Source organism: Camelus dromedarius, chromosome 10, assembly GCF_036321535.1.
Source record: "Camelus dromedarius isolate mCamDro1 chromosome 10, mCamDro1.pat, whole genome shotgun sequence".
NCBI classification, from domain to species: domain Eukaryota; kingdom Metazoa; phylum Chordata; class Mammalia; order Artiodactyla; family Camelidae; genus Camelus; species Camelus dromedarius.
In genome coordinates, this window is record NC_087445.1 from 73,416,226 (window position 1) to 73,438,721 (window position 22,496).

Sequence of the window (22,496 nt, forward strand, 5' to 3'; positions counted from 1 at the left end):
AGAGAAGTCCAAAGACCCACCAAGACCCACCTTCTGGGACGACTTACTGTCTTTTTTCCTTTTTCTTCTATGCACGTTCTAGAAAAACTTGGTTTTACTATTTCTGTAACGTAATGACTAGGTCTCTCTCTTATGTTAATATATTGAGATAAGACATTTTAACTTTTTCATCTTTATATGTTTCAGTAGTTCTGGATTCACGTTTCTGACTGGCTGAAAATGTCTAAACATCCCAAGGGTAGTGTTTTCCAGTTGATAAGTTGTCTGTACTTTTCTTCTTGGCGCCATCCTTCCCCCTTTGGGGATTCCTCTGGTCCTTCCCCACTCCCTTCTCCATCGTTCTAATCCTCTGACTGCCTCTCTGCCTGCTCCACCTTGCATTTTGAGGGCTTGGTGGTGACTGTGGTAATTAACTGTCTGTGTGGCCATTTGCTTCATGAGAAATAGATCACTGGTTGAGGTCCTTAGTAAACTTCTGGCCTGGGGTAGGGAGCACAGCAGGTGAAGCCCAGGTCGGGTCGTGCTGTCCCCCAGCATCTGTAGTAAAGAGAAACTTTATGAACAGGATCGCTTTTGTCATTGCCTGGGGCACACGAGGCAGTTTCTTATTTTTTCCACCAGGTGACAGCCTGGGACCTCTTCAGCACAGAGCGAATATGAAAGCAGGAAGTCAGGCAGGCACAGGGCCTCCGTTCACCTTTCTCAGGGGGATGTACCATTAAGAAAGCACTCATTTCTCATCGGCAGATATCGCAAACTCTCTGAAAGGGGGACAGAGTAGATTAGAATAGGGATGTCTTCTTGGTTTATGTTTTCACTTAATCGATTTAGGCCAGGGGATGCTTTTGAGCTTACCCACAAATGCATATTTCACTCTGTACTTTGAAAAGTGGCTGTGACACTTCCAAGCCAGGGCAGCCGTGTTCCCATGATTGAAGTCTTCCCTGCAGAGAACTCAGGGACAGCACGCTGGGTGGCCAGCCGTCCTCAGGTGTGGCTGCAGAGTGGCTCGTCCACCCCAGGACGGAAGTGAGGCAGCACAGGGAAGCTGGAGTGAGCACACTGCCGATGGGCCACCGGTTCTGCAGTGTTGTGGGGGACCCTCTCTGCTCCTCAGTTTGCCCTCCCTGAGATCTGGCCCATCCTAGAGGCAACTGACAAAGTGAAGGCCACAGGCAGTAGTGTCTCCTCCTGAGTTTGGAAGGTTCTGCTGGATGGAGCCTGACACTTGGGTTCACATTCTTAGGCCCATTTTTCTGCTGACTCATTACATGACCTTGACAGTGACTTGGGCATGAGAGTTAAGTGCAGTCCAGGCTGACTGACTGCAAGTTGGGGAAGTGCTGTTTGTGGCTGTTCTCCCTGCACTTGGGATTCACATTCCTTTAGAGGGTGTTTGTTTGGAGTTTCTTTATTTATTTGTCTCTAGATTCCTTTTGACTGAATCTGAGAGGAGTATAAAGCAGAGCTTTACGGAAGAAGCTGCCCACTGTCTTTAAGTCGTGTCTCTCCTGTCACATGCTGTGTCTCCTCTCAGGTCCTCTGTCATTTAGAGTCACTGCTGCACTGCGTCCTCTGATGGGAGGCTTGATTGAGTCTTCACAGGCACACACAGCTCTACTTCCGCTGTGTTTCTGCCAAGAGTCTCTGGCTCTTTCTGTCCTTGAGCCTGTATCCCCATTCCCGTCTCTTTCTCCGATGTCATTACCTCGGAGGACCGGCTTGGGGGTACACATCATACACGTAATTAACAGCCTCTGCTTTTGAGCATCTTCCCCCCTCCTGTGTTTCTGAGGAAATTTCAGAGGAAGTATCCTGAGGAGTCTTAGCTTTTATGAGCTTCAAAAGCACTTAAACAAATGGTGATTGGCTGGTTGCAGGCTTTATGGAGGAATGGCTTCATTCGGAGCTGCTACCTTGTTCTGAAAGTAACTGGCCTCGAGAGGTATTTGTCAGGGCAGCACTGCTCAAGAGGGTCCTAGGGACCTGTCCGTTTTTCATAATAAGGCGTCATCAGCCTTCTTTGCTGTTGATGTTTGCCCTGCTGGTGCAGAAGCAGCGGTGGGTGAAGCAGCTGGCACCTCGGCTCGATTCAAGGCAGTGGCACCACACTGTTAGTGGCCCCTGCGTTCTTTGTTGCCACCGACTTGCAGGGGGTGAAAAAGATTTGTCTCACTTAAGAGTGACCTTGATGAATTAGGAAGAATTATTAATGTTGTGAAATCTCAACCATTGAATTATGTCTTTTAACATTCTGTGCGATGGAACGGGAGGTACACAGAAAGCACTTCTGCTTCACACCAGGGAGTGTGGTCATCTTGAGGAGAAGCGCATGTGCAGTTGTTTGAGTTGTGAGCTGAGCTCACTGCTTCCCTCTCAGGACACTGCTTTTATTTCAAAGAATAATAACCAACTCTGGTTACTCATACCTGGGTTTTTGATAGACATTCTGTTGAAAATGCATGAAGTAAATATGTCACTTCAGGAAAACAATTAAAAGTATTTGTTGCCAGTGATCTAATTTTCACTTGAAAGTACAGATTTTAATTTCAGAAAACTTAATAATCCACCACTGTAAGCTCAGCAGCTTCCCAGTTCTTAACAGACATCTGATGTGAGCAGCGGGGAGATTAACAAATGTGACTTAAAGAGATGTTTTATGGTAAGAAGTTTCAATATTTCGGAGATCTGCATAACTCAGTAACACAGTATTCATGTTACACAGTCATGCATCAGTAAAAGATCCATTCAAAGTGTAAGATGGACCAATGGGTCTTTACTGTGACAAAGTATGAATGTCCGTGGATACAGTTTTAGATTCCCCACCTCATTCATCTCAAAGAACCTCCCACTGGTCACGTTTTGGTGCAGAAACAAGGACGACTTACCACAGTTCTCTGATAAGGCTCTGTTTCCTTTATAGACTTCAGCCAAACACTCGTTCACTCCAGGTTGAAGGCAGAAGCAAAGACCAGAATCCAGCTGTGTTCTATTAAGTGAGACATTTAAGGGATTTACAAAAATGGGAAACAGTTTCACTCTTCTCATGAAACTTTTTATGAAAAAGTTATTTTTATAAGGAAAATATTTATATTAAGATATAATGGATTTATTTTTGTCACTTTTAAGTGAATTACTGAGTATTGAAATTTGTTTCAATTTTCTAATATGGTAAATATTGATAGACTCTACCCACATTAACAAAAGTTCTTTGTGGTCCTCAGTGATTTTTAGAAGCATGAAAAAAAAAAGTGTGAAGGGGTCCTGAGACCAGAAGTTTGAGAACTGTGTGTTAGGGGCAAGGCTTCTTGGGTCTGGTGGTCACGAGGACCATGAACGGGAGTGAAAGGCCACCTGGTTCTTTGTCCTGTGCCTGTTGGGCTCATTTCAGACCTACTTGGCCATATTCTTGTGACTGTTTAATATGTCTGTTCGTTCTGGGCAACTCATGGCAAAAAGAAAGTTTTATTTGGGTGTGTTTATGTAAACAGGGCTAATGAAAAACTCACTGATTAGAAAGGGAGAGAAATATTCCCACCTGTTTTTGTAAATGAAGGTTTATTGGAACACAGCTATGGCAGTCTGTCCATCTGTCATCTGCGGCCGCTTTTGTGCTGTGGAGGCGGGTTGAGGGATTGTGGCAGAGATCACCTGCCCCACAAGGCCTAAAACACCTGCTCTCCAGGCCTGTACAGAAGACGTTTGCCAGCTCCTGGCTGTTGCAGACATTTAAGAGATACCATTTTAAAAACTATACCTACCATGTAGTGATGTTGACTGACTTCCCTCTATACTGAGCACTTTGAAAACTGTAAAACTCACATAGATGTAGGAAATCACTGCTTTTAAGTATTAATGAACTCCAACTTTGTGTCCAGAACTGTGTTCTTTGTTATTTGATTGGAACAATAGCTTTTGCATCTTCATCTGCTCTGATACTTTATCTGATCTGTTGCTCTGATGGGAATCTGTGCTTTCCTTTAACAAGATGGCTTTTAACGCGGACGCCCTCTGTTGACCAGCGGGGCTCTGGGGTGTGCATTTCCACCTGGCCAATATAGAGAAGCCCTCTCTTCCTGGCTCCTTTGATTCAGTTCCTGGTTATAACTCCAAGTTTGTCCAACTTTTTTTTTTCCACTTCCCAAGTAAAAACTAAGGCAGCCCCAGATGCACTGATGCTAGACACTGAGAACTATTATTCAGTTAAACTTGGGGACTCTGGGTCAAAAGCCTGAAGGGGAAGAAGGAGGTCAGGAGAAAGGGGAGCCTCCCAACTGCATACTGGCTCTGATTCCACCTCCTCAACACATGTGCGCCTCGGGGTCGGGGAGGGGAAGGTTGGGGGGACGATCACCCAGAATTCCCTCATGTCATCAACCTAATCACAGCCTCTCAGTAACATTCTGAAATAATCAGTTAACCAGTGATACCACCCTGAGTTAGTATAATCTACAACCAAAAAGCACAGGGGCCTCTCATATTCTGAGTCTGAGAGCCAGCCTCTTCTTGGACACATCACCAGTTTTTTATTAGGCCTTTAAAACACTGGGAGCCAGACTAGCTCAGGGGTCCCCCCTTGGCCACCCGGGGACCCTCCATGGCGCTGAGTGTGGTTCTCTGTTGTCTAAGGGGTGTTAGCATGCAGTCTTGACACAGACACAGCTGAAACCCACTATTCTCAGTACTGCAGTGTTCAGGGAGGTCAGGTTCTCCTGTTGAGGAGGTGTTGCCTGCCATTGACCAGGCTGTGTCGTCAGGCAGTGGGATGTCTGACTGTCTTCCTCGCCCGGCTCGTTGCCAACTGAATCTGTGCCGTGGGCAGCCAGGGAGACGCACTGCTCTGCTAAGCAACACTCCACTCTGCCCATTGCGGGACTGGGGCGGAGTCTGAGATCGGCTCGGCCCCTGGGAACCCCCCCCCCGACCCCCCAGCGGGACCTTTGGTGTGGTTCTAGAGTAGAGGGGAAGCGAAAGGCAGGAACTTGCTCAGCTTGACAGTCAAAGTCCTGTAGAAAGTTACTATCCTATTGGGGATAGCTGTCAGCTACTCTCTTGGGCCATTTTTGTTTCTTTCTTTGATACTTTCTGTTAGTCATTTAAGATGAAATTTTGCTTACAGTAAGATACACACCTCTTAACTGATGAGTCCAATGACTTTTGATCACTCGTGGGTCATTGTTGCAAATGTACATTGGAGATGTATTTTGAGCCACTTTCCACATGACACTCAACAGTTTGAAGATCAGAGAATTTCATTCTCTAAATGGTTCTTATCATGTCCTTTCCCATGCTTGCTCCTGACACGTTCTCTCTTAGATAGAGCAGTGGAATCTCTTCTTAATGGAGGCCAGAGGGCAACCCATGTGCAAATCGCTCCCCAGGAAGGACACTTTCAGAACAGCGTGGTCCCAGGTCAGCGTGTGGCCTGGCTTTCAGGCCTGGGCTTAACCACGACGGGGGCAGCTGCCCTGTCCCCCTGCAGAGTGAGCTGGAGCCTGGAGCCAGAGCAGAGTGTGGAGACGGTACGATCGAGAGAGAGTCAGTGAGTCAGTAACTGTAGTGCCATCCAGGCTTTGCCAGCATACTGACTTCTTTAATTTCTGTGTTTGACTCAAAAGTCCCTCTGAAGCCTGGCAGGGGGGAAGCAGGAGAAAAAGATGATGGGTCAGATGTTTTTAAGCCTAGAGGCTTTGCTTTTACTGGGCAAGGATTGTTTTGGAAATTTTTCAGTCTTTAAGTGGCTGTCATGGGCCTTAGCTTCTGTGTGTCCTGTAGATCTTCCAGCATTAACTCCTCAAGATGGATTGCTGGCAGCTCCTTGGCACTGCGCAACATTCTGAGCCAGTCACGTCACCCTGAGCTGCCAGTGGATTACGAAGCTATGAATTGCCTTCCTCTTAACACAAAGTGTAGGTGTTAAAAGCTTGGTCCTTGGATGGAGGTGGACTTGGATTTGAGTACTGGCTTCCCCACTTTCACAAGCTGTGCGACCTTGGTAATTTATTAAACTTCTTCAGGCCTGAGTCCTCCCTCTGTGAGCAGTGGTAACAAGCCCTTTCCCTGGTAACGGCTGTTGTGAAGATTACACAAGGTGAAGCATGACGGGTGCCGGGCCAGGTGCCTGTATGTGGTACAGCTCAGTAAATGTGGTGACCAGCACTATTGTTTTTATTGTTGTCATGGTTCCCAGACCACCCAGGGAAGACCACTGGGAAGGAAGGGAACCATCTGTCTTCTTGCCAGCCTGCTTAGCAACTCTTGGGCTTAAAGAGGGCAGGTGAAGGAGGGAAGGATACAGCTCAAGCCCTAGAGCACATGCTTACTTAGCACACATGAGGTCGTGGGTTCAATCCCCAGTACCTCCTCTAAAAACAAGTAAATAAATAAACCTAATTACCTCCCCTCAAAAATAAAGAGGGCAGGTGCAAGTCCAGGGAAGAAGTGGCACCTCCTCTAGATGGGGTGCTCCTGCTCCTTTGCCCCTGCATCAGAGAGCTGGCTTGTGAAGCACATGGAAGTGCCGGGCTCCTCTTGCCCCAGGCCCCTTATTCCATTCTCATCGGTAACAAGCACCTCCCACAGTTGAGTTGCGGCTGTTTTCCTGAGAGTGAGTAGGAGGAGGAATCTGCAGGAGGTCAGCTTTGTGGGAGCTCCTGAAGCAGGTGTACCTGCCCCCAGTCCCTCTCCTCCCCACTCCCTGGGAGGCTTGTCAAAATCCTTATAGTGAGGCCCACTTCCAGAAGAATCAGGAGAAAACTGGGCATCTGTCCTTAAATAAAGCTCTCCATATGATGTGGATGCTCATCCTGGGTAAGAACCATTGCCATAAAGAAATTCTAACCCATTGTAAAGAAATTTTCCTCTGATTGAGACCAATGCCCAGAGAAGGAAGTGGCAGCCGGGCTCAGCCACACTGAGTTACAGTGGTGCAGGGACCGGAATTCAGGTCTCCTGGCTCCTGTCCGGGCTATTTTTCCTCTCACCCTGCTCATTCTTTTACCATATTTGCTGTTCCTCATGGTGAGGTCAGAAATAGCCAGCCCAGACTTGGTGAGCCTTTACTCCTCTGGGAGCCCAGCCCCACCGTGGTCCAGGGAACTGCAGGCTGTCAGCTTATTAACTCCAGGGAAAAGCAAAGGGAAGCTTGGGATTCCAGGCTTCGACCCGCTGCATCACTGCTCGTTGCATCAGGTGGTGAGACTGCACCCTCGGACCTGGCTCCCCCGCTCGGCGGGCTGACTCACCGCGTGCACATGGCAGCCTGCCTCCAGGGCAGCCCAGGCCACCGCTTGTTCCCATGTCACTTCCTAGAGTCTGGCTTCCTGCCAGATGTGGCAGCCACTGGAACACATTTGCTGTTGGACTGATACTCTGTACAGCTGGCCCTCGAACAACAAATAACGTGGGGGTTAGGGGTGCCAACCCTCTATTCAGTCGAAAGACTGAGTATAACTTACAGTTGGCCCTCTGTCACTATGGTTCCTTTGTATCCGTGGTTCCACATACATGAATTCCACAAACCGCGGATCATATAGTATTTACCACTGGAAAAAAAACCGCATGTGAGTGGACTGGAGCAGTTCAAATCCATGTGGTTTAAGAATCAACTGCGATCCTAATATAATCCTAATGCTGTAACATCAGACAATCATCCAATGCTTACAGTGTGTTCTATGTACTGTCTCATCAATCCCCCCATCAAACCTAGAGGTATTGTTAATTTCGTTTTACAGGTGAGGGAACTGAGTGAGGCTCAGAGAGGTTAGGCGACTTATCTGATGTCACACAGCTAGTAAGCAACCCAGCTGAAATTTGAACTCAAGGTGTTCACATGTGCAGGGTCTGTGCTGTTACCCACTCCTATTTCTTAAAGTAAGTGAGCTCACTTCCTGCCTTTGCTGCCTCAGCTGTGACTAGGATGCCCTGGTGGAACCCAGGAGCTTGATCCCATGAGCTGCAGTCTCGCAAACAAATGTCTTAACTTGTGACTGGGAATGATGTCTGTTGTGGTTGGTGGGTTTTGGAACCAGCCGTGAGCTCTGCTTATTGTGGCTGCATTTCTCGGAGTTAACACTGGTTGTTCTCAAGTTCTGTTTATCACTCCTAGCAGGTGTCCTCGGATGGTATGGCATCCGTGCCTGTCCTGACGCTTCCTCACAGGTGCCTGGACGTGGGGGTGCCGGCTTGTTCAGGAGAGCTTCACGGCCTGCCTCACTGTGGCCTGTCCTGCAGTCGCCCTGGAGCGTGTGCGTGCTGATGCAGATACCAGGGGACATGAGATGCAGTGCCTTCCACCCCCTTCTCTCTCGCCCCGTGAGGCCCTGCAGTGCCTTAGCCCCTCTGCTCTCTCTCTGTCAGCTCCCCCTCTGCCCCCTGATTTCCTTCCCCATGACAGAGAGGGGACCCATCAAACTTCAGAAGAGTTCTCTTTGGCGTCCTCAACTTCATCTCCCCTGGCCAACCAGCCTCTCTCACTGCCCCTGCCCCGGCTCTGCACTGACGGAAATACGTCTCCTCTTATTAGGGGCACCTCCACAAATCCAAGGTTTTTGACCTCAGTTGGGTTCTTATTCTTGGTTCTCCTATCCTTTCTCCAAAGAGATTGTTCTAAAATGTAGATGTGATAAAGGCCTCTCAGAGGCTCCCTGGGGCCTTGGCCCCAGCCCGGAGGACAGCCACAGTCTTCTGCGTCCTACTCGGCTTGCTGCTTTGTCCTCAGCCTGGCCGGGCCCCCAGACTCTCCACGTGCAGTCCAGCCACCCTGAGCTGCTTTCTCTGCGCTGAGGTGTGATGCTGGCACCTCTGAACCGGTACCTTCTTCCCAAGCATTCTCTCTGCTCGTTCAGCCTCTCCAGTCTTGCTCCCTCTGGAGCCCCCGTCGGGCCTCTGCTTAGACACCACCTCCTTTGGGCATCCTGTCCTCCCCCGCTCCCTGGTCTGCATGGGGAACTGCTCTTTGGGTGCGGCCACGGCAGCCTTGAAACCCAGGAGTGGAAACGTGCCTCTCCTCTTCGTTGGGCGGACAGCTCTTAGTGAAGCAAGGACAGGAGTTTCATTGGCCAGAATTGGTTTCAGCAGGCAAAATTCAGAAGAGACTTTTAAAGCAGTTTTACTGTTTAAATGGTCTAATTGTTGGTGCTATTCTTTCTCAGTTACTCACAAAGAGGATTGAGCATCCATATTCAAGGGCGATTCACTCATTTGCAAGGGCCTTGGTTCTCATGGGCCACCCTGTTCTGTGGGGCGGAGTGCAATCCATACAGATGTGCAGAGTTTTACATCTAATGGCGTGGTTATCTCACTTCTCAGTTTTAATATCTTGTCCTCAGTGAAGCCTCTCCTGTCCCCAAGATGAGGAGGGGGACCTGACTTCACACCATCCCGCCCAGTACTCTGTGCGCCCAGCATGAGTGGATAGCCTGTGATCCAGTGCCTCTCGCCGCCGAGGGACGGCAGCCACCCTGGGGGCAGAGGCCGTGGTGGTTGTGGTGGTCTGAGCCTGGCTCAGAGTCAGAATGAATGAAAAATGACTGAGAGCTGGAGAGATTTAATTTAAAAAATAGCAAGACCATCAAAGAGATTATAGATAAGAAAGCCTCTGCTGATCTGCCTACTTCATTTAGCATCTTCAGATGTCGCTTGAGTCCGTCGCAGCACCAGATGTGGGTGTTACAGCCTCTACGTTTGGGGAGTTAGAATTTCCCAAGTTTTTTGAACTTCCCCTCATCAGCGCATTTGGTTTCTCAGAAGAGGTTCTTGCAGATACCGTTAGTTGACAGTCACCTTGAAGATTAACGTAGGATTCCAGGAATTTCTTTTGGAATCCCAAGCCTGACTGCCCCCCACTAATCACAAGCCAGAGGAGGGAGACAGAGGAGAGTCGATCCTTCACCACCCACAGTCACATTCTTAAACAGAACCAATAATTAAATGCTATTAAGCAAAATTAATTTGCCTCCTGCAGGACGGTTTATGATGAATGAAAGGATTGCTAATCTGGGAGGGAGCCAGGCTATCCTCTGTGGTCATCAATATTTCATAGCCTTTGGCGGTGGCAGGAAGTTAGCTGTCCTGGCTCCCTGACCTTGAGCAATTTCAAAGGTAGGACAGAACCAGGGAGGTTTTATTTAAAGGGCTTTGTTATAAGACAGTGAAAGCCTGAGTGAAATGTACAAGATGCAGCCGTGGGTTAATTGAGTTTATACCCTCAGTTAGTAGGAGGCTCCTCCAGATGGTCTCAGGGACCCACCTGGTCCTAGTGGGGGTTGCAGTTCGGTTGGCCACAGGGGCAGAGCTGAAATGTTTAATGATGGCTTTAGGGGCTAGAGGAGCCCTGATTTGTAGTGTCTGCCGATTTCTGGGGTGTCACTAGACTCCCGGCATGGCTTTTTAGAGCTTCTGGACCCGGAGTAGGGGGATGTGCTGGTTTGCAGACACAAGCTGGCACCAGCACACCACTGCGGCTGGGAGCCCCCTGCCCGCCGCTCCCACCTCTCCCCGTTCTTCCTGGGATGGGAGAGACCCTGCCAAGCCTCGTACTTCCAGAAACACAGATGCGCCCTGGGCAGCGCTCATCTGCATTAGACTCGGCCTCTTGACTCAGAGGGTGCCTGCTTGTGACGTGCTTTAAAAATGAGGAAAGAAGTTAATGAGCCTCTCATTTTGTTCTTTTCTCCTCCCTAGCTGCTATTAACTTAGCAAAGCTGAAACTTTTCAGACATTATTACGTCTTGGTGAGTACAAACATTCCTAAACCTGTAAATAAGGTCAATGCAAGGAGTAGAGCAGGTGAGCTTCCCAGGAAGCAGTGCGCTGCCTGGGCTGCGTGTGGGCTCACTGGGTAAAACCAAGCAGCATCTGTGCCCGTGGGCAAGTCAGTATCCGAGTGACTTCTTTTTAGATTTTAGTTTTAAATTTGGCTTTAACTACTCAGAAAAGTAATGAATAGTTGATACTTTTTAAATGCGGGATAATAGAAACGCTTCTGTCTGTGGCTTTGGCATTGACGGTCACTTTGCACAGCTCTTTTCCTGCAAGCCTGTCTGCCCGGGGCGAGGTCCCAGTCAGCAGCCTACTCTCGTGGGGCCAGCAAGTTGAATCCTTACCACACCCTCCCTTCCTAGAGTACTTAAGATTATTGGTACTTCCTCTGAGTGTGGACCTCAAACGTTTCCAGCGTCTACTAAAGACTAAAAATCAGTATTTTCCCTGTGTAGTTTTATTTTGCTCTTACTACTGAAAAACCTTTCTCAAAGCTTGGGGATAAAAAAAAATTATCCTTTGGGGCTTGAAATCAATGGGTTATGTACAAGGATAAGGCGAGAAGGGGATTAGTCAGAAGTGAAGAGCAACCATAGCAGCATGTCCTGCCCTCCCCGTGCCCGCGACTGTTATCAGGCAGCATCTTGGTCCCCTAGAAAAGGGAAGGAATCCTTCCAAGTGCAACCAGCAGAGCAGCTCTCCCTGCCGCGTTTGTTACCTAGCACTCCAAGTGTCGGAGATTTTCTCCCGGTAGTTCTGTCTTCTCTGGTGTAGTTACTTTGTGAAAACAAGTTGTTGGAAGAAAGTGGTGCTACGGCTTCTGTGTTGATTCTCTTTCTCCTTCCTTTGCTCTCCCGATAGATCGTATGTTATATATACTTCACCAGGATTATCGCATTTCTCCTCAAGCTTGCTGTTCCGTTCCAGTGGAAGTGGCTCTACCAGGTATGCTGCTCACGGGGGCGGTGCGGAGAATTTATGCCCTAGATGAAGTCCGCCGGTGTAACTTAAGGTTGTTACCGACTTATCCGGCAGTGGCCACTAAGACCTTCTGTCTTACAAGTATATTTGTCCAGGAAAGCTGCTGAATTACCTGAGAAATCTGGAAGTAATTGCATTATTGATTTTAGTTTTCATTTTTAAAAGTCTTTGAAAAGAAAAGCCTCAGGCAGAGAGAGTAAGATTTGCCTCATAAAATTAAAATCTGGATGAAATGTGGCCTTCTTCGGTTTATAGGGCTTAGAATAGTTTAGAATCCAGACCTCCCTTCTTCTTTGTCCATTATTATTATTTCAGTAATGCAGTGTCTTTGTAATATATTAGAACTAGTTTAACTACTAGGGTAAGGTGCCAGATGTTTTAAAGGCTTTTTCTGGAAGCATTCACTGAGTGTGTTTTAGGCACTGTAGAAAAGCGTGAGTGTGTCTATATTGAGCTTTTAAAAGATACCAGTGAGACTCTGCTAAAGAGGGAGCCTGAAATGTCATCTTTGGGTGGAATGCTCCTAGCTAAGGCTTCAGCAGATCTAAGGAAACTGGTCCCCAGCGGTCAGCTCAGGCATCTGAGTGAGTGAGCAGTGGGTGGTGGGTGATTGGAGCGGGTAGGGGCTGTCAGCATTCAGTTCCACTGCTTTCTGAAGAATGATGTTCTAATCCCTTTATTTGGGGTGGTCTTTAAATTTGCAGCTCCTGGATGAAATGGCCACGCTGGTGTTCTTCGTTCTGACGGGGTATAAGTTCCGTCCAGCTTCAGATAACCCCTACCTACAACTTTCTCAGGAGGAAGACGACTTGGAAATGGACTCTGTGTAAGAAATCTCCTGTCTTCTCCCTCCTTTGCCTAACTAAAGCAGCAGGGTGGGGGTTGGAGCAGCTGCTCTCCACATTGTGTTGCTCCAGAGGTGGTACCTCTATTTTTAGCAGAAGGAAATGGACACTCAGCCCCAGGCTCTCGTATTCAGTCTGAGGTATGGTATCTGCCAGGCATTGCTCAGTCTTTTCAGGGAAAGTAGAACTTGCCATCTAGGCAGGGGACAGTTTTATTCTGGCAGGATTGGGGAAAGGTGGACAGGTGGAGCCGAGGGTGAGCCTGCGGCAGCCTCAGTTTCCCCTCCTGTTCCAAGGGGAAGAGGGCTCCAATAATGCTGTGTTCTCCATGCTGGCTTAGTGTGAGCCCGCCTGTGACAGCGACATGAGTGTCCCCTCAGTGGTGGGAGGGCTGCAAGCGTAACAGCCAGAGAGGGAGCTTGTTTCTGGTGGCGGTTTCCCGGGGGCTCCAGCCCAGTTTAGCTTGTAAAGGAGAAGCTGAGCCAATTGAGGCCAGGTGCCTTTAAGTCAGCCAGAAAGTTGTTTGGGGGTTTCTCTTTAGCTAAGAACTCGACTGTTGAGAAAGTTCTGTGAGTTTCTATGAGGTGGGACAGAGCAGAACAGCCTGAGAAGGAAGCCCCGGCCGCCTTCCCCTGCTGCTGAGCGTGAAGGCCCAGCAGCCCCCGGGGCCCCGTGCTGGGCCGTCGTCTCCCTCCTCGCGGCGGTGCTGCCCTGGGCCGCGCCGGCCCTCCGCAGGCAGCCCAAGCCGGAGCAGAGCCCTTGCCTGTGTCTCCTAGCAGGTCACAGGCTTTCTGTCATCTAGACTGGAGGGTGTTTCCTGAAGGAGGGAGCTGGGTCTGAGCCCCGCCACCGGACATTGAGCGCCTCTTTGTGCAAAGTCACATTCTTCATGCCTCTCCCGCCCCAAGACATCCCCATGCCCTTCCCAACAAGTGCTCTGCGCTGGCAGCACAGGAACTCTGGGGCCACGCACTGACCTCATTGACTGGGATTCTGGGTACTTTCTCATTAACCTCTTTTTCTTTTTCTTTTTTTGTATTTTTCTTTAAATGGAGGGACTGGGGATTGAACCCAGGACCTCATGCATACTAAACACACGCTGAGCTATACCCACCCCCTTCATTCAAACTGTTTTTTTTATCTCCCTTATCACCTGCTGAGCTCGAGGAGCGCAGTGCATTCGGAAAGTGAGTCTGGCCCCAGGGTAGAGTGCGTCCACCCTGCCTCTGGGCCAGGCCTCACTCCAGGCTCCGTCTGAGCCTGTGGGATAAGGGCGTGAGCAGAAGTAGCACTGCCTTTCTGTCTTTTTCTTCTATTTCTTTTGACATCTCTCTTTGGGCTAAAGCTTACAGAGGCTTACTGATTTTGATAATAGAATTTATCATAAATTCTGCAAGTTAAGAAGTGTTGGATGCAGTTCCAGTGATCAGACTTGAAGCCACCTCATGGGCTATGCATATCCTCAGTGGTCTGAGCTAGTTCTGTCATCCTGGGAAGTGAGAGAGAGAAGAGACGGTTGGTGTGGGTTCCAGGGCCCAGAGGTGGCCTTGGAGCTCCCGTTCCAGAGCGCCACCTTCACAGTTGCTGTTAACTCTTTTTGCTTGCTGCTTTCATTCAGGCGGGCAGCCAAGGAATGTAGAGACAGGAGTTGGAGACTAATAGAGTCGTCTCTTCACCAAGCCTCTCCACATTTCAAGCCCAGAGATGTTAGAGTTTAGATTTAGTTTGGTTCCAGGAACAGATGTGTCCATGGGCCCCTGAGGCCCAAGCCACAGTAGGTGGCACCTCATGGCAGAAGGAGCATCATCTCTTTTTGTCCACATTCATTAGGCCCTTTTGGTTGCAAACACAGAGACACAGTGCTCAACACAGAAAAGAGGAGGGTGAGAGGCAGCTGGGGCTGTCCACCCTCTCCGCCTCTGCTGGAGCTCCTGCTCCTCCTCTCTGCTCCTCTCGCTTCTCCGTCCTCCCCACTCTTCTGTGCTGATCCCACAGTGGGCACCTCTGTTGGCTTGGCACCGTGGCCCCCTTGCCTCAGACCTCAGGAGCAGCCAGCCCTTGAGGCCGGTGCCCTCTGGGAGTCAGGAGTGGCCATCTCAGCTCAAAAAAGCTCTTCCCTGAGCAGGCCCTAGTGGCAGGACCACTGCTGCGGGACCCAGGCATGGGGCTCGGCAGCAAGAGGCTGGCCTGGCCGGCGCACTGGGCCTGGCGTGAGCGCCCCCTCAGCACTGCGCTCGGGGAGCCTGCATCTCCCGCTGGAGCAACATGACAGTGTAGACGGTGCTGCAGTGGAGCTGTGCATCTGGAGCCGCGGAAGGGTGGGTCGTTCGTTAGTCAGGGCAGAAGGAGCTGGGAAGGGGAGCAGGAGTGGGTGGGCCCGCATGCAGGCCACTCAGTGGCTTCGTGGGTGCAGAGATCCATAGACTCTGTCACGCTCACATTTTGTGAGACAAGGGGCTGTCTTCTCATGGACCCTCCTCAAGAGATGTCAGGGTGCACTCTCTGGAAAGGGCAACTGTGCTCAGCGCCTCGTGCTCTTGGAGGCTGGTGTTCTTCCATTTTTGATCCACGTGTTGGTGAAGGGCCCAGTGGCACCTCCTTAGTGCCTGGCACCAACCAAGAGCCAGGCCCCTGCCTGGGAGCACACAGCGGGGGCAGAGCTGCATGCCATTGAGCCATCAGCATGGCCCTGGCCTGAAGAGACCAGGGAGGGCCTGGGTTTGCAGAAAACCAGGTATGTTCTCTGTCTCTAATTTACAAAGAATCTCTGGGCCCAGACGGTTCCTCCAAACCCGTGGTTCTATCCCAGGACGCAGAATGAGCCACCGTGGCTGGTTAATATAAATGTCTACCATTGATTGGCTTTTTTCCCCAGAATATTAATTATGATACAGATACTGGTCTCCTAATCATGAGTAGTGAACATATGTAACTTAAAAATTTGTGGAGGCGGTGACAAAAAGAGGATGACGCTGGTTACAGCTGTGATGACAGCTGACGTGCGGTGGCTCGGCAGGCTGGGGACTCTCACTTCTCCCTCATGACACTTCTGGGAAGTGGGAATTACGTGTTACACTGTGACGCAGAGAACTGGGTCAGGACTGGAACCCAGGTCTGTCTAGTGCCAGAGCCAGTGCCCTTCGCCCCTCGTAGCCACTGTGCCATGGTGGAGGTGGCCCTTTACCTGGAGACTGAGGTTTCCCTCATTGTTTTTTCCTCACACAGAGTGACGACATCAGGGGTGATGGAGAACATGAAGAAAGTCAAGAAGGTGACCAATGGTTCGGTGGAGCCACAGGGCGACTGGGAAGGCACCGCGTGATGGAGCAGTTCAGAGGCGAGGCTGGCAGAGGACACGTTTAATTTATTCCTAGTCCTATCGGGGAGCGAGAGCAGTGGGCACCTCTCGACGGAGACAGCACAGCACGTGGCTGGGAGCAAAGGGCCACGGAAACCTAATTTTTCACTCTCTTTTATGGAAGCTGGATCTGTGGCTGGTTATAGGCAGCTCGAATTCTCCTGCAGGTGGGAGTGGTGGGGAGGGGTGAAGAGAGGAGGAGGATAAAAGGAAGACTTGGGTTTTAATTTACATTTCTGTTTTTTTAAATTGGGAACTCTCAGTGTCGGTGACGGGGGAAGGCGGACAGCAGTGTGTCCACAGACACTCGGGCGCAGGGGTGAGGCTTTAGGAAATGAGTGGTTGTCCGGAGAGGGGACAGGGACTTGCAGAGAAGGGGAAGGAGGGAGAGTACTGCGGCATCTTTTGGGGATGAAAACGAACAAGGTTAGGTTCTTTTAGAAAGCAGAGTCAAGACCCAGTGTAGTACGTAGCGCCCGCCCCAGGATTCCTGGCCCTGAACCCTGCCCCAGAGCTTTATCCCAGATTCTGAGAGTGACCGGAGGCAGCAGTCCTCGGAGGGCTGCAGTGTCACTGTCAGAGTCAGGGCCCCGGGACTCAACCTGGCCCAGCTGGTGGGAAATCGTTTTCTCGATTGAAGTGTGTTCTGCGTTGCCCAATGGAGGGACAGAAATGTTTTTAAGCTGAAAAAGCTTCTCCTGTAGGATTTCCCTGAACATCTGGCTCACCCGACTGCCCAGAACAGCGCCGTCTCTAATGTCCCTCTCCTCTCGCAGCTGTGTCTGTTCTGTGTGATCAGGACACAGGGACGTGGGAAGGACGCTTCCTGAAGGAGCAGCTGAGACAGAAGGATAATGTTGAAGCAAACCCTCAAGTACAAGGAGGTTGTCATCGTTAAAAAGCGTTCCCTAGAAGCCAGTAGGCCTGCTGTCAGGAGTGAGGCCGACCTCGGCCCTGTGGTCCGGGGCTGTGCGTGCAGAGGAAGTGAGTGTGCGGAGCGGGGTTGTACTCGCAGGGTGTGGGGATGGTGGGACCTTCACAGAAACTTGGTGGGCTTCCCTCCCAAACTTCCAGAGCTCGGAGAGGAGCACAGGTGGCTGTCTCGGGTGAGCAGCGTTACACCTCCTCGCTACGGCCTTGGGCTAGCAGGACAAGCCCAGAGAGCCCATGGTGCCTGAGGGCGTGGCAGTGCTTGCCAGTCATTTCCTCCTAAGGCTCTGGTTGCCCCGGCTGAAGATGGGGAAGCTTCCTAGTGCGGGGGGCCGGCCGGCTGGGTGGGGGTGGCTCCCAGTGCCCACGGGTGTCAGAAGCCTGAGCACTCCCAGCGGGGGCTCGCCTCCTGGGTGCTGGACAGTGACCATGTCTGGTGGTTTTCTTACTCTGGCTTGGAAGGGTCCGTCAGAAGCCACAGGGTTTAAGGGTGGCGCTCAGCGTCCCCGGTTTGGGAACCTGAGGAGTCCCTACTCAGAAAACAGTGTTTCCCTGTCCTGTGCTGTCGTCGCTTCCTGAATGACAGTGAGGAAGCAGGTGTCCTTTTCATGCACTTTGATGAGCCCTCTGCCCGCCCCGCCCCGCCCTGCCCCGCCCCGCGCGGAGGCCCGGTTCTGCCCCGCGTCCTCTGAGGCCGTTGCTTCTCGCCTCCGCAGGTACTTTAGGGGAGGGTTTGTGTGTCTTCCTTTTTCCAGGAGCAAGGAAATAGGCCCTCAGTGTTCATCTAAGAGACTTTTTTTTTTTAAAGTTAACTTGGAGCTGTGTGACAGGAGAAGGAAGTTGCAGGGCGGATGGCAGTATTTTTCAGACTCTGTTTTCCTGTGTGTGGACACAATCCCAGGCCTTCAAAATGTGTCTCAGGCTGTGGCCAAAACCCGCTTCAGCGCTCTCCTCGGAGGGACGCACTTGCTGTTTGCCTGTGAGCAGATGTTCTTGACTAGGCCACAGGCTCCTTGGCAAGAATCGGAGGTAGGAGGAAACCTCCCCCGAGAGGGGTCTCCACGGAGGGGGCCTTGTTTCATGTGCCGGCAGCGGGGAAGGAGGCGAGTGAAGGAGTTGGGGGGACGAGGCAGAGCTCGTGGGGGCCGGCGCCAGGTGGTGCCCCCTGCCTCCTTCTCCGGCAGGTCCCTGAGCCCCAGCAGCCACAGGAGGGCGTGCCAGAGGCCTGGACTTCTTTGTGGGACGGGGCCTCCTTCAAGTCCCAGGCGGCCCTCTGGGCTCGCTCACAGGCGGCTGCAGTTTCACAGTCGCAGCCCGTCTGGAACAGGAAGGTGCGGAGGAGCTAATGTGGTGGTTAGAGATGAAGGCAGGCTGTCTGCCCATGTCCTGGGTTGTAACTGGCAGGAGATTTGAAGTCAGGCCAGTGATCAAGAGAAATCAAAACCCCAGCCCAAGACGGGAAAAGAGGTGGTAGCTCACGTTTTTACGAAATGGTTTTGGCTCTCCGTCCTGTTCTATAAAAACCTGTTCTCTTTCTCTGTCGCTTAATAGCTGTGACCAGCATTCAGCTCTGCTCTTGAGTACAGATGACTGATTGGGGTCCAGAGGCAAGTCGTTTCACCAGCCAGCAGCTCACTTCCTGCAGCCTGATTTTCAGTCCACTTGGGCTCTTTGTGATTCCGTGTTCCAGCGGTTAAGGCCTTTCAGTGTTTCAGGGACTGGGCAGAAAGGGTCGGCGCACATCATAGAGTGACTGGTGGTATTTATAGCTTCGCTTTGTGCTCCTGCTCCATTTCTGCCTACGCACAGTATCCGCGCTTCCTCTGAGAAATCTGCTGTGGCCTGGAGTGCGGCTGGCTGTGAGATTTTAGGAAGTAAAGGATTTATTTTCCTTTAATAAAGTGTCGTATTTTGCTAGAAAATTACTTCTTGGACAACTAGGACAATCATTGATCTCTTATTTCTGGCTCTTAAGGGTAGCCAGAGACTCCGTCTGCCTGTGTCTCTGTCCCTCAGTGCTTTGCAGTTTCAGCAGCAGTGTGGTTTATGCTGCTGAGTGCGACTGGTGGATGGACGGCTCATTCTCTGGTAAAGAGGAGCTGTCTCTGGTGTAAAACAGATGGTTTCTTAGGTCATAGCCTGAGTCAGTTTTCTTTCAAGAAACCACTTTAGAGTAGAATTTCCAGCTTTTTACCCTGGACATGTCCAGCCAGTGGAGGCAGCAACCAGTCTGTTCATCAGTCCACTTCACATGGCTGTCACGGCGAGGTGTCCACTCGCTCTGTGGTCTCATCAGGATCTCTGCTCCTTCCTGTTCCACAGCCTCCCCTCCCTCACCCCCCCGCTGCGGCCCACGCCCATCCATCCACGGAGTCAGTCTGGGAATACAGACTGAAGCCTTCGGTGCATTGCAGCATCTTCTCCCAGCAGCTGTGTGAAGGATGTATTTTCCAGGCTAAGGAAGATTTTTATCATGAGAGCACATACTGACGTCATATGTTATTGCTTTGGACCGTGTATGATGTTCTGCCCCTGCACTGAAACCTTGTCTTGTTTTAGTACTTAAGAATCTGCCACAAGGAGCCGCTCCTTACCGACCGAGGAGCAGTGTCAAGATGCCAGTTTTAATTGTGAGTGGTTCTGGCCATATCCCCATCCTGGAACGTTTCCTTCAAGGAAGGCTCTTAGGACGCAAGACTGTCTGATGACATTGTTGGCCCTGCTCCGTACGCCTGGTAGAAAGTGGTTGAAAGTTGGTGCCTTGTGCAACCGAGCAGCTGAATTTCAGAGGATGTAGGTCCTAGCCCACTCCTCACCCTGTCCCCACCCTCCACGCCTCACCCCTGACTTCTCTGACCCACTCCGGCCTTTTAACAGATTCAGAATAAGCCAAGTTAGGATGCCTATGGCCTGCTGCTTTTTTTTGCCTTCAGAATCCAGCAAAGTAATGGCTTCCCCACTAAAGAAGTTAGACCTTGAATTGATACCTCTTAGTATTATCAAAAACTATACCAGACTTTCTAGAAGATTTGTCCTTTATGCCAGTTTTCTCTGGGCTGTTTTTGGCAGGAGATCTTAAAAGAGGTCCACCTGAGTTGACGTGGGTCTTGTCACCAGCACCTGGAGCTCAGTCATTGCTCGTCAAGCTGAACCCTCTCCGTCCCCCCATCCACTCTGCTTCTGTTGCCTGGCGGTGTGTCCGCTGTCTCTGCGGGGCTTGTGCGTGAAAGAGAGGATGTTTTTCCCTGACTCACTGCTAGGATGTGGGACATGCACATGCCTGAGAGGTGTGTAACGAAAGCACACGGGGAGGGGGGACAGAGAGGTGCGGGAGCAAGGATTTGGTCGTGTTGCGCCAGGGACCTTTGGGATTCTAGCGGCAGGAGGCCTGCGCACAGGCCGGTGGGAAGGAGGAGTTCTTGATAAAGTCAGTAAAGGCAAAGTGAGACAGAAAAGCCCACTCACTCCCAAGACAGCAGGCTGACTTCAAGGCGGGGGTTTGAGGTTTGGTGGTGAGCAACCAGTCGGGGCCAGACAGTCAAACTTCCCAGCATTTAAGGCACTCATCACAAAACGATCCAGAAACCCTGTCCACACAAGGTTGACGCCGTAAGCAGCTTTTGCAGATCAAAAACTGGATTTGCCTAGTCAGTGACCTCGAACTCAAGACACACCTAATCCAGAAATAAGTTTCATTTGGGGGGAGAAAATGTCTGTAAATATTTCCAGCTTATATTGGGATGCAGAAGAAGTTTTCAGTATTTTTCTTAACACTAATGACCATTGAAGAGTATTTATGGAAACATAACGAGCGGGTGGGGGTTCCGATCGGGGTGCTATGGGGGACAGATTCTCTCGCTGTGATGCAAACATGTAAAATAAAGATTCTATGACGGAACGTATGTTTGTAACCTGAGGGAGTCACTGACTCCTGGCTGCTCTCTTTTCTCCACCTCCCTCTGATAATTTTTTTCTTTGTGGTTTTCGTTCATTAAATTAGTTAACTGCCTCCCACTGGCTCCCGCTGACAACAGTGACACGTACTAGAGAAGTTCCCTGTATCTTGGCTCATCTGTGGCAGTCGCTATTGAAACTCAAACATGACTTTAACTCCAGAGGCTTTGTTTCAGAACAGACTGAAAATCAGTTGCAGTTTACGGTGTCCTACGTCCACTGGGGGCGGTGGCTGCCTTCTGGGTCAGGGGCTGGCCCATTTGAGGAGTGATGGTGGCGGAGACTGTGGGGTCAAGCCATCGCCCCCTTGTGATGTGGGTTATCAGATAGCCCTGCTGGTCGTCCCACCATAGGATCAGAGAAATCTGAGATTTCAGACTTAGAGCATTTTTGGAAGTCATCCAAATCCTAAACCCCTTCATTTACTAAGAATGTTTCAAACTGAGGTATAACTTACATACAGTAAAATGTACCCCTTTTCAACGTATAGTTGGACGGGTTTTGATGAGTGTGTGAACAGTTTTGTGGCTTCCACCATAATCGAGATGGAACATTTCCACCAGCCCCTGAAGTTCCCTGCACTCCTTCTCATTCAAAACCACCCCCTTTGCAAAGCTACCACCGCCACTGCTCTGAAGTCTAGGCCATAGGTTAGTTCATCTATCCTAGAACCTTATGGAGGGGAGTTCGGGGAGTCATACACTTGGGTGTATGGCTTCTTCCACCCAGGAGACGGTTGTAATGATTTTCCCATCCAAAGCCCTGGCTTTAAAGCTGCAAAAATTGAGGCCTAGAGAAGGCTGTGTCTCGCCCTCCACTTCCAGGTCACCCAGCCAATAAGTGTCAGAGCTGAGACGGGAACACAGGTCTCCTGGCTCCGACCTTGGTGCCGTGGAGTGGGGGCGGGTGATGAAGGCTAAGTCGGGGGCCTGGCCTGCTGCTCTGTTGGTTACTGCTGCTGTGTTTGTAGGAGCATTAGAATGACCCTCCGTTCACCGTATCTTAGAAGCTCAAAGAGTGGAAGGGACCTCAGAGTCCACGTCATTTGGCCTAGGTTATCCTGTTGGTGGCCACGCCTCACCCACAGCTCGTTCCTGACTCTGCGGAAGCCTTGGGTGACCAAGGGCATCTGTGGAACAAAGCCTGGGGCGCAAGGACAGGGCACTCAAAGAGTGGAGCCCAGAAATCAGGCAAGACCCAAGGGTGAGAGGGGCTGAGCCTGCGCCAGAGGGGAGGGCTGAGGAAAGGCGTGGGGACCACCTAATCCAGTGCTGCTCACACCGGAGCAGGGAGGGCCCAGGGCTTCTGATTCAGCAGGTCTCCGCGGGGCCTGAGAAGCTGCATTCTGATGAGCTCCCTGGTGATGCCGCCTCAGCTGGTCCCAGGTCACACCTGGAGAACCACTGGTGTGACCCAGCTCCCTTCTTGAGACTTGCCCTGGTCATTCAGGGGCACACGTATGAGTAGCAGTGGTAATCGGGTGAGGGGTACAGGCAGGGCAGGAGGGGCAGCCGCCTGGGCTGCCTGTCCCTGGGGGTGCAGGCTCAGTGTCAGGAAGGCCTGTGCCTGTGGCTTCAACCACAGCTCACTCGCCTTCTGGTTTCTCTGTCTAATGAGCCGGCAGAGCAAGCGAAGTCGGGAGCGGACGTCTGACCCAGATCTGCCTT

The 22,496-nt window shown here is 50.8% G+C and overlaps 1 protein-coding gene across 2 annotated transcripts in view; it reads left to right on the plus strand.

Moving 5' to 3' along the window:
- GPR107 (G protein-coupled receptor 107) overlaps positions 1 to 20,773 on the plus strand; it is a 54,258-nt gene extending 33,485 nt beyond the window's left edge. Inside the window, exons 15-19 of one of the 2 annotated variants that reach the window (XR_010382819.1) lie at positions 10,684 to 10,733; positions 11,623 to 11,706; positions 12,447 to 12,568; positions 15,813 to 16,929; positions 19,435 to 20,773. Coding sequence is in view for 1 of the 2 variants with exons in the window: in XM_031450696.2 (XP_031306556.1) it covers positions 10,684 to 10,733; positions 11,623 to 11,706; positions 12,447 to 12,568; positions 15,813 to 15,909 (353 nt within the window). In the remaining variant the exon portion in view is untranslated. Of the gene's footprint in view, positions 1 to 10,683; positions 10,734 to 11,622; positions 11,707 to 12,446; positions 12,569 to 15,812 lie in introns of both variants that reach the window. The other variant, XM_031450696.2, reaches the window with a different exon arrangement.
- The last annotated feature ends 1,723 nt before the right edge of the window (positions 20,774 to 22,496 follow it).